This window comes from Periplaneta americana, unplaced genomic scaffold (assembly GCF_040183065.1).
Source record: "Periplaneta americana isolate PAMFEO1 unplaced genomic scaffold, P.americana_PAMFEO1_priV1 scaffold_21, whole genome shotgun sequence".
In the NCBI taxonomy this organism is placed as follows: domain Eukaryota; kingdom Metazoa; phylum Arthropoda; class Insecta; order Blattodea; family Blattidae; genus Periplaneta; species Periplaneta americana.
In genome coordinates this window covers 22,735-34,360 of record NW_027185502.1, presented here as the reverse complement: position 1 = coordinate 34,360, position 11,626 = coordinate 22,735, and the positions used below count along the sequence as shown (strand labels likewise).

At 45.6% G+C, this 11,626-nt stretch overlaps 1 protein-coding gene across 1 annotated transcript; it reads right to left on the bottom strand.

The window, feature by feature from the left end:
- Positions 1 to 9,676: 9,676 nt before the first annotated feature.
- On the bottom strand, positions 9,677 to 10,883 carry LOC138693802 (uncharacterized). Its single transcript, XM_069817600.1, has 2 exons — positions 10,833 to 10,883; positions 9,677 to 10,789 (listed from the first exon to the last, which is right to left on the bottom strand). Coding segments are annotated over exons 1-2 (1,092 nt in total). The 5' UTR covers positions 10,834 to 10,883; the 3' UTR covers positions 9,677 to 9,698.
- Between the last annotated feature and the right edge of the window lie 743 nt (positions 10,884 to 11,626).

Here is an 11,626-nt window from a genome sequence, read left to right as displayed (position 1 = left end):
GCAAACGGTTTTTACTTGCAAGAAATAGAACGCAGAGTATAAATGGTTGCTCCTCGTTGATTAAGGGAATGGAGTACAGGGAGTGGAAAGATGGCCAACTAAATATATTTGAAAACAATTCAGACGCATAGATATTTAATAAGTAAACGAATAGGAACATACATAAATGGAATTAACTGTTCTAATTATACCAATCTGCTTCATATGAACACACTAAGCGCATCGCAGTGCAATTTCATTGTTTTATAGAAGCATGGCACTGTTGGTACTGCTGAATGATATTATACCGAACGCTCCTCATTTTAATTTCGAGCGGAAATCGCAGATGTACAGTTCATGATTGTTTGTAATCGGTGAAGTGTTGTGTGCGTGATTTAATGTCTGTTTTGGATAATGGGGGTATGGATAAATCTACGGCCTGAGAATATCTTCACGAGTTGAAAGGTTAGTTACACATTTTTATTGTACACTATATTTGACATTTTCTGAAGATGTTTGTTTGTTAAAATCTCCCGTTGGTAATTTGAAAGGTGAAGCTAGCGTTGAGGTTGTTTCGTGATTTCGGAAGTGTAAATCGTTTAAATGAGAAGGTGTTTTTTGTGGATATTTGGATGATTGTATATAGGACATAACAAAAGCAGCTGAATGTTACTTATGTCCCGCCCACTATAGGAGACATAGGCCAGTTTTACACTCATCCTAAACCATCTTGACGGGATAATAAAAGCCTAAACTAACCTAACCTAAGTGCGTCGGTGTCTATTCCAAAATCGGCGGAAGTCGCTCAACTGTCGTTTAACCAATATTCGTTCAGTGGGCGGTGGATACTCTACATTGACCCAAAAGCATAAACTAACCTAGCGTAACTTGTCACAGATTCATAATTATATGCAAGGTGTATTATCGCGAGTACGAAGGGAACTACTTCAGCGCTAGTTTAGCTATTCAAAACTGTGATAAATGGTAGAACGGGAAGGTTAGTTCAGTACCATGTATTGCATTACTTTCAATGTAATACAGCCGTTTAAAAGTAGAGCTGTTTAAAGTTAAATAAAGAGGTGTAATATTATCTTTTAATTAATTTATCGACGAATTTATACTAATTCTAGTTTTTATGCATGGACACATGTCTGTGTATGTATGCGTGTGAATGGTAAAATGCAACGCGGTATGACTCGGTCATAGAGTGCGTACAGTTATCTGGAACATATTCTGCTACGTAAATTTGGGTTGTAATATCATAGCATACTATATTCTTTATAGTGTAGCTTTCACACCGCTTAAGTTACTAATCTCACACAATGTAGCATTCATTCATTCATTCATTGATTGTATTCTTACATTAGCAATAAGATTTAAGATGTGGAACAAGTCAAAATTTTACAAAATTAAAATTTTTAAGCGAAATGTAGTGAGACGAGGCCGAAGATTCGCCAACAGATTACCTGGCATTTGAATTATGGTGGGGTAAAACCTCGGAAAAACCCAACCAGGTAGGCCTAATCAGACCAAACGGGGATGAAGTGAGGTGAGGCCGAGGACTCGCCATAGATCACTCGGCATCCGCCTTCGGCCGTGTAAGATTTCGGAAGAAACCAATCAATCAGACCAAACGTTAAAGAATTTTCGTTAATCAGTTCTGCGTTTGTGTAAGATAGATTATAATATTATGAAATACTAGTTAATTGGCCAGTTTGTTCCAATTTGGCTTTCTCAGATAGGTTATGATGGAATCTTCTTGGATCACGAAAATAGAGGACCCATAATCAAATTAGACCAATATTTTGTACCATTTTTCATCTTGTTATATTTTTAAAAGGTACACATTCTTAATTCAAACTAATTTATTATACTTTTTGTGGTTTTGGCGTACTAAGCTTACTGGTGTATAAAGTTAACTTTCAAGTTCTAAAATATAATGCAGTAGTTATTCGAGATACGAGGGTACCTCCGATTTTAACGATGTCTTAGTGAAGTACTTCGTTTAACCGTTCTAAGCGTCATTCCTCGCAATGCAAGGTCTATTTCAAATTGAACTCTTTCATTCATTCAGTGTTCTGCCCAAGGACAGGTCTTTCACTGCAAACCCAGCTTTCTCCAGTCCTTCCTGTTTTCTGCCTTCCTCTTTATCTTCTCATATGATCTATAACTTAACGTCGTCTATCATCTGATACCTTCTTCTGCTCCGAACTCTTCTCTTGTTCATCATTTATTTCAGTGCATCCTTCAGTAGGTAGTACCTTCTCAACCAGTGACCCAACCAATTCCTTTTCCTCTTCCTGATCAGTTTCAGCACATTCTTTCTTCACCCACTCTTTCCAACACAGCTTATCTCTCGTAGTACACTCCAAGTATTTGAATCTGTCCACTTGCTCTACTGCCTCATTTAGAATTCGCAGGTTTACCTTCTTTATTTTTATTCCTACGACCATGGTCTTCGTCTTGTTTGCATTTATATTCATCTCATACTGCTCACAGCTATCATTTAGCTATTGAACTCTTTATTCATTAATTAGTTACAAAAGCGTGATGCCTATTTAAATATTTAAATTTTATTTTCTGTTAGTATTTTATACTCATTATGAAGTACAAATATTTAGATTCCATGCTCCAGTGTTTGTTACGAGATAGTTACCCTTAATAAAGCTTCATTAAGGTTAACATACGTCCCGTAGAAAAGTAGGACTGCGTTCATAAAACTTTTGTTGGTACAGAGAAGTGTTTCGACCTTCGTTGTAAACCTCAAGTTTTTGTGAATATAAACAGCTTCTTGTACGTACAGTATACTGTATTGGTATTGGCAGTTAAGCTGTTTCAAGACGTGAATATGGTAACCGCTGAACCTGCCACCCAGAGTCATTGGCGGCTCGTGGGTATTGAATTAAGGGAGGGCTGCATACAAAAATAAACAAAGCAACTAATTTTTTTTAATTCGTTCCATGCGCCTTGTCTTGTAGGTTGCAAACTTTTGAATCATCTTCTTATTAAAATCCAGTATGTCGTTTAACATAATCTTTACAATGGAAAACATAGCTAATGCAGTCACTTTACTCATCGTATTTCTGAGATAGGATTTTACGCTCTTCAAACACGAAAAGCAACGTTCTGGTTCGGAAGTTGTCATTGGTATGGTGATAGCTATGCGTAGTAGTTTCACAACTTCTGAAAATGAGGCCTGCAAGTTCTCAGATAAAAGAAACTGCAAGAGCATGACTGCGTCACTGATATTCTGAATTCTTGTCTCTGATACAACACAGTGAGTTCCGTTTTTAGTTTGTCTTTATCGAACATTGGAAAAAGCTTCACACATACATTTAGGTCATTTTCAGGAAATGCACTTTTGTAGCATTCAAATTTTTCTTGACAGAGAAGAGAAGATATCAGATGATCTATGAACTGGAATCGGGTGTTAGCTTGTGTGATAATGAGGTCACACACTTCCTTGGCTGCCGCAACCCTCGTCTGAATCCCTTCGACCTTACGATGCTTTTTAGAGTTTTAATTTTCACAGATCTCGCTGCTCAACTGTGCACTGTTCCGTGCGTGCCTCATTTATTGTGATGTTGTCAGATGTTTCAGATTCCATTATGGTTTGAAAACATTCTAGCAATGGCTCCTTCTCATGAACAACATTTACTGTTCTTATTTTAAAACTCCATCTTGTTGCCCCAGCTGATGGAATTGTCTTTGAAACACATTAATCTAATATAGACTGTGAGGAGATCGAGAGAAGAAAGCAGGAATACTGGATAAATTAGAAAAAAATATACGAGCCTTTGTATTTTCTTTAGGGCTCTTTCCATTATGAGATTCAACTGTTGGGCACTTAATTTCACATTTCTCCTGAATTGTTAATGTACTGAACTGAATAGACTGTAAATATTGTACAGAATTAAATGCTGTTGCACTTGTTATACTCACAACACTAAAGAAAATGTATTTGTGCGAGATCGTGCGTATTTGCTTGTTTTCCGCACAGAACCAATAAGACGAGACGATAAAAGTCACCCTCGGCTCCCTTTATTGCGCATGCGCTATTGGTGAAGAAATTCCGCTTCCGGTGTGACGCTGAGCCCCGTTGTAAGCATAAAAATGTTTTATTTACCGCAGTAATTGTGAACTGGATTTCTTTTACTTTCATTCGAGATTGATGGATTAGTTTTCAAACTTCTGTAATAATGCCTGTGGTATGCAAACATTGCAGTACCATATTTAGTAAACAGTCGAATTTAAACAGACATTTAAGACATGTACATAAAATAGAGCACGTGAACATGATATCGTATCAGTAATATTATATCTTTCTCTTGTAAAATTTTCAGTTTTGAAATTACAAGGTTTTGATCGCCACCCGACGATGAGCCATTAATTTCACTGTCATTAATATAACCCAATTTATCATTGTATTCCCGTTCACTGCACTTTCAGTGGGGACAATTTTCTTTATTAAGCATTTATCCATTATCAGTAGTTATATAGCCGTTGCTAATCAATTAACGAGCACACACCTACGACGACGATCATAACAAAAAAAATCAACCTAAAAACGAGTGTTGATAATGGTTAGTTTTAAATTTTGGGTAATTAAGTAGTAATCATCAGCCAGGCCATCTTCCCGTAATAGAGATCCAGGATAGATACATTACCAAGTATACACATATATTTTAATAATTGTGTAGAAACAAACCATCGACAGGTCATATCGGCCAGGCCATCATCTTACTACAACAGAGATCCAGGGTGTAAAGTGGATACTGGAAGAAAAGTTAATCATATACAAACGAAATTTAATAAAAGAAAATACATATGATAACGAAGGTGCCCTGGACCTCTATTGCGGGAATATGGAGGCCTGGCCGATTATTACTACATAATTACCATACACTGTTAATTAACTGTTAGCTCTGTGTTATTTCCGCTTGGTAAAACTTAGGACCATTACTGTTCGATCCCAATAGTTCATAGATTTGAACTGAACTACAAAAATGTGGATCATGGATAGAGAAGTGGAGTCACTCTGTTGCGTGTGTGAAGATTCACCGATCTCAAATTCAGGAAAGATAGCGGCATTGTGAATTGCTTTACTAACATGTTCGACAGCTGACCTCCTCTATCAGTGATATAGATGGATAAAAACATTTAGGGCCTACAGGAACTCATAAAGTTAGTGGTATGTTTCCTAATTTACCATGATATTTAAAATGCTATTGTTCTAAGGGTGTCCCGATTTGTTCTTTTGGTTGGTTCCTTGTCCATTTTGTTACTCAACTGTGGAATAATAAATAATAATGAATATAGGTCTATACCAGTAATAATAAATATTGTGAGTTTTATTAGTTACAACAATGTAATTTATTCGTCACAACAATAATACCTTTCTACAATTCACCTTAAACGCTCTCGTCAACAATTGGATCTTCACTCAACAAAGTATTCGTTATAGCACTCCACCGACGACAATGACAGTTTACTTGGATTATTACGCACAACAATGAACTGTTAATCTTAACTAATATTTACAAAGCACTATTTACAAATCAGAACTACCAGTTCTCAGTTCACAGTTCTTCTATCTCAGTCACTCGAGTTCACAGTATCTCGAACCACAGACCTTCAGAGACAGTTCACTGTACTCGAACTCGGGTCCCTCCAACTGCGGTCCACTGCACTCGAACTCAGGTCCCTCCAACTGCGGTCCACTGCACTCGAACTCAGGCCTTCGGATGCTGACGCAGATGCGGACGCACACTCGAGTCGAACTCTGGCTTGCTTGCTCTGGCTTACTCACTGACGGAATAACTGAAAACTCTACTCTAGTTCGCTGGCGCTTCTTCTTTTATAGCAAAATCATAGTTGCGAGAACCTTCTACAGGTGTGTAGAGAATTATCTGGATATCTCCACTTCGACGCATTTTCTGGAAGGGTCGAGAAGGTCCATTCCCCCTTACTCCGCATGCAGCAGTTGCGCGTGCACTCTCCCCTCGTCGCGTGGGCCTTTCCCTTTCCCCTCGTCGCGCCGTCCCTCATGCTTCATGAAGCCCGTGCGATATGCTCTCTCTCGCGGGACGCTGGTCGTGAGTTCGAATCTCACGTCGCTGTCACATTGCTCCCTCCTTAGGGCTGCTCGTCCCGGGCAGTCCCTTGGTAGGCTGCTAATCGGTCCAGATGCACCACCATCATCTTCCCTCGAGGTTGTCGCTGGATGCGGTACACCACGTCGTTGATCCGGGTCACCACGCGGTATGGTCCATCCCAGGCACGCTGCAGCTTTGGTGATTTCCCTTTGGTCCTGGTAGGTCGATACAGCCACACCAGGTCGCCCTCCTGGAATCCTGCAGAGTTGGCTAATCTGTCGTAGCGCACCTTCATCCTGTCGCTGGCCATCTTGAGGTGCTCTCTGGCCAGTTGGTGAACTCCATTCAACTTCTCGGTGAGTTCTGCCACATAGTCAGTCGCTGGCTGGTCGGCGCTGGGTGGCGTGCCAAACAGCAGATCACAGGGCAGGCGCAGCTCTCTCCCGAAGACCATGTTTGCCGGTGTCATCCCTGTTGTATCGTGGACCGAAGCTCTGTAGGCCAAGAGGAACAGTGGAACTCTGGCATCCCAGTCTCGCTGATGGTTGGACACCACCTTCCGCAGGTGCTCCTCCACGGTTTTGATGTATCGTTCCACCATGCCGTCGGACTGTGGGTGGAGGGGAGTGGTCCTGGTTTTATGCACCCCCAGACGCTCGAACAATTCTCCCATCAGGTTGGATTCGAAGTTGCGCCCCGGATCGCTATGCAATTCCCGGGGCACCCCGAATCGGCAGATTAAGTTGTCAAGCAGCGCGTCGGCCACCGTCGAAGCCTCTTGGTTGGGAATCGCGTACACCTCTGGCCATTTTGTGAAGTAATCCATGGCGACTAGCAGGTAGCGGTTCCCGCGATCCGTGACCGGGAACGGTCCAGCAACGTCAATGGCGATCCTCTCAAAAGGAGCTCCCACGTTGTACTGCTGCATGGCTCCCCTGCTGCGGGTCCTTGGTCCGCGACTGGCTGCACAGGTGTCGCATCTTCGGCACCATTGTTCCGTGTCAGTTCTCTGATGCAACCAATAGAACCTCTGCCTTAACTTGCCCAGCGTCCTGTTGGCTCCCAGGTGGCCTCCAGTCACTCCAGCATGAGTCTCCTCCAGCACTTCCTTCACCTTGCTCCTGGGCAGGACAAGTTGTTCTATGTGGGTCCTTCCATCGGCCGACTCCCAAATCCTCTTCAGGATACCGTCCTTGACAGTGAAGGATTCCCACTGGGCCCAGTAGCTCTTGTAAGTGGTGCTACGGTTGGCGATATCGGCCCATACTGGTCTCTGGCCGGACTCCACATCACGTAGTAGCTGTCCAATGTTTGGGTCCTCCAGCTGCTCCCTCCTTATGGCGGCGTTATCCCATCCTGGGCTCGGCTGGGCGGCAATTGCTCGGACTGCGTGGGCGCCATCCCGCTCTTCTACTTTCAGGCAGTGTTTGCAGCCATCCGGGCACGGACGTCGTGACAGGGCATCAGCGTTGGAATGTTTCTTCCCTTGTCGGTGTTCAGAGGTGAAGTTGTACTCCTGCAGACGTTGAACCCAACGGGCGGTCTGCCCCTCCAGATTCTTGAAGCCCAATAGCCAGGTGAGTGCAGAATGGTCTGTCCTCAGATGGAATTCCTGGCCATACAAATATTTGTGGAAGTGCTTCAGGGCTTCCACAATGGCAAGAAGTTCTCTACGCGTCACACAGTAGTTTCTCTCAGCCTTGGATAGTGTTCGGCTGAAGTAGGCAATCACCCTCTCTTGCCCGTCCTGTTCCTGAGAGAGTATTCCGCCGATGCCTACGTTGCTAGCGTCAGTGTCGAGCGTGAACTTCCTTCCAGGGATGGGATATCCCAGTACAGGAGCAGTGCAGAGCGCCTCTTTCAGCGACTGGAAGGATGACTCCGCCTCGTCTGTCCACTGGAATTGTCGTTTCTCCTCGGTCAGCTGGGTTAGAGGCTTAGCGATGTTGGCGTACCCAGCTACGAACCTTCTGTAATAAGTGCAGAGGCCGAGAAAGCGGCGCAGCTCCTGCTTGTCCCTCGGTCTCGGCCATCCTCTGACGGCTTGTAGCTTCTCCGGGTCCGTGGCCACTCCGTTGGTCCCTACTACGTGTCCCAAGTAGTTGACCTTCTTCTGGAATAGATGACATTTCTTCGGGTTCAACTTCAGTCTGGCTTGTCGCAGTCTTTCGAACACTTTCCTCAGGTTCAACAGCTGTTCGCCGAAAGTCTTGCCCACCACGATGACGTCATCAAGGTACAGCAAACAGGTGTCGTATGTCAGGCCTCTCATTACGGACTCCATTAGTCTCTGGAATGTAGCCGGGGCGTTGCAGAGGCCGAACGGCATAACGGTGAACTGCCATAGTCCCTGGCCTGTAGAGAATGCCGTTTTCTCCTTGTCCTCAGGATGTAGCGCCACCTGCCAGTATCCTGACTTGAGATCCAACGTCGAGAACCACTCTGCTCCGGCCAGGGTGTCCAAGGTGTCGTCAATTCGTGGAAGCGGAAAGCAGTCCTTCTTAGTGACGTCATTCAGTCTTCTGTAGTCCACGCAGAAACGCAGGTCCCCATTCTTCTTCTTCACCAGCACTACAGGTGATGACCAAGGGCTGTCGGATTCCTCGATGATCCCTCTTGCTTTCATGTCCTCCAGTTGGTTGTCAATCTCCCTCTGTTTAGCTAGAGGGACGCGTCGAGGAGGTTGTCTGATTGGGCGAGCATTTCCGTTGTCGATGCGGTGCTGAACTTTCTCCGTTCTCCCGTAGTCGTTTTCAGACAGACTGAACACGTCTTGAAATTCTGTCAGTAGATCGTGGACTTGTCTTCTTTCTCTTTTGCTTAAATTCTCCGCCAATTCTCGAGCCAGCTCTTTCAGTGATGGGTGTAGATCTGGACGTGGTCGGTGACACTCCTCGTTATCTGCCAGAGACGTCACAGACACCACCGGCTCGACGTTACCTAGTACAGTTCCGCTAGGCACCTCCTTGTCCCGATTGGTGACATTCAGGACCCTCACCGGTACCACCTTCTGATTCGGGAGTAGGGATCTGGCCACATAAACCCCATCTATCGGAGTTGTTTGCGAATCGAGGAGCAGGTTTCTCTTAGGTTGTCCGTCCAGTCTTGCCGTCACCACCATCTCGCAGCCTGCCGGGATTGTCACATGATTCTCCAGGGTGAGTCTGCTGGCCATGGGTTGGTCTTCGACGTCCCTCAGGAACACTTCATCCTGACCAAAACGCAGGATACGGCGCCTGACGTCCACCGTTGCATCGAAGATCCGCATGGCGTCGAGTCCCAGGATGACGTCTTCAGTGATGTTGGCGACGAACACCCACATCTCCAGTCTCCTCTTTCCCAATGTCAGATCCAGGAAAACCTCCTTTTGGATGGGCAGGTTCTCGCCTGAGGCAGTACGTAGCTCATACCGGCGCAGCGGCGTCCTCCCAGGTAGGCCACGCACGACTTCCGGTCTGGCGATAGTGAGCGACGCCCCGGTGTTTACCAGTACTCTGCATGGGCGGCCTCTTATCCATCCGTCAGCAATCAGCCCATCGTCGCATCTTCTGTTAACCGTCTTCAAGATCAGCCGAGGGGATGGTGATGACGGCGCCGACGTGCCCCTCGTCGCATCGGCCCCTTTTAGTTTTCCTGTTTGTGACCAGATCGGTCACAGTCCCTCCTCAGGTGTCCAGGCTCGCCGCAGGACCAGCAGGTGGGCACTCCTCGTCTTCGTCGCTCGGGTGATTTCGGTTGACGTTCCTCGACGTCGGCCGCCGCGACGCTCCTAATCCGGTGCGATGCCGAGACGTTCGCCGTCAACTTGGCTGCCTCCATCCTGAGGGCCGCCGCCAGAGCTGCATTGATGGTGCGATGCTCTGCCAGGAGTAGCTGTTGCTTTATTTCCGGGTCTCGAACTCCGCTGCCGAAGGTGTAGGCCGCCTCTCCAGCGATGAAGTCATTAGGTAGGCCCCTGAGCGCCTTATGGGCCAGTTGTTCCACCGCCATCGCGAATTCTTGCAGGGACTCGCCTGACTGTTGGACCCTCGTTTTCAGTTGGGTCCTGAATGCTGCAGCAAGTTGATGGTCACCATAACGTCCCTCCAAGGCCGCCATTATCTCAGCGGCTGTCCCATCTTCTGGAACGCTGTGAAGAATCTCCGACGCCTGTCCCTGAAGCGCGGCCAGCAGCTGAGTAGTTTTCTCTGCTGGCGTCCACCCATTGTGCTCTGCGATGGCCTCGAACTGGCGACGGAATATCGCCCAAGACGTCGTACCGTCGAACTTCGGCGTCTTGACGTTGTGATGTCTGGCTGAAGCCGATGGTTCCGCAGGGGCACTATATGGAGTCCTCAACTCTGTGGCCGCTTCTTGCATGGCACGTCGAACCTCCTCGGCAACTATCTGTTTATGTTCTCTAGCCTGGCGATCCACCAACGCGAGAATGTGCTTGTTTTCCTCAGCGTGTTTATCCATCATCTCACTCGTCTTGTCCAGCAACTCGGTCGTCTGCTCTTGACGACGCTCGAGATCACGGATTTTGCCATCGAAATGGTCTACCTCCTGTCTCAATTCGGTTACTGTTTCGTTTATAGTTGTAAAATTCTTGTTTAGGTTGTCAAGATCGGCTTTGAGTTCGTCTTTCACGATGGCGACAATTCCATCTACGTGGGCCGAAACGCTTTCAATTTGCGAAGTGACGTCATCTTTCACTCCGCTTATGTCGCCTTTCACTCCGCTTATGTCGCCTTTCACTCCGCTTATGTCGCCTTTCACTCCGCTTATGTCGCCTTTCACTTCACTTATGTCGTTCTTGACCTCACTGATATCGTTCTTCATTTCTGCTTTTACGTCACTTATGTCGTTTTTCATTTCAGCTTTCATTTCCGCGATGGCTTGCAGGATCTGCTGTAGGTTCTCCATTGTCGATAATATCCCGGTTCTGACACCAATGTGAGTTTTATTAGTTACAACAATGTAATTTATTCGTCACAACAATAATTCCTTTCTACAATTCACCTTAAACGCTCTCGTCAACAATTGGATCTTCACTCAACAAAGTATTCGTTATAGCACTCCACCGACGACAATGACAGTTTACTTGGATTATTACGCACAACAATGAACTGTTAATCTTAACTAATATTTACAAAGCACTATTTACAAATCAGAACTACCAGTTCTCAGTTCACAGTTCTTCTATCTCAGTCACTCGAGTTCACAGTATCTCGAACCACAGACCTTCAGAGACAGTTCACTGTACTCGAACTCGGGTCCCTCCAACTGCGGTCCACTGCACTCGAACTCAGGTCCCTCCAACTGCGGTCCACTGCACTCGAACTCAGGCCTTCGGATGCTGACGCAGATGCGGACGCACACTCGAGTCGAACTCTGGCTTGCTTGCTCTGGCTTACTCACTGACGGAATAACTGAAAACTCTACTCTAGTTCGCTGGCGCTTCTTCTTTTATAGCAAAATCATAGTTGCGAGAACCTTCTACAGGTGTGTAGAGAATTATCTGGATATCTCCACTTCGACGCATTTTCTGGAAGGGTCGAGAAGGTCCATTC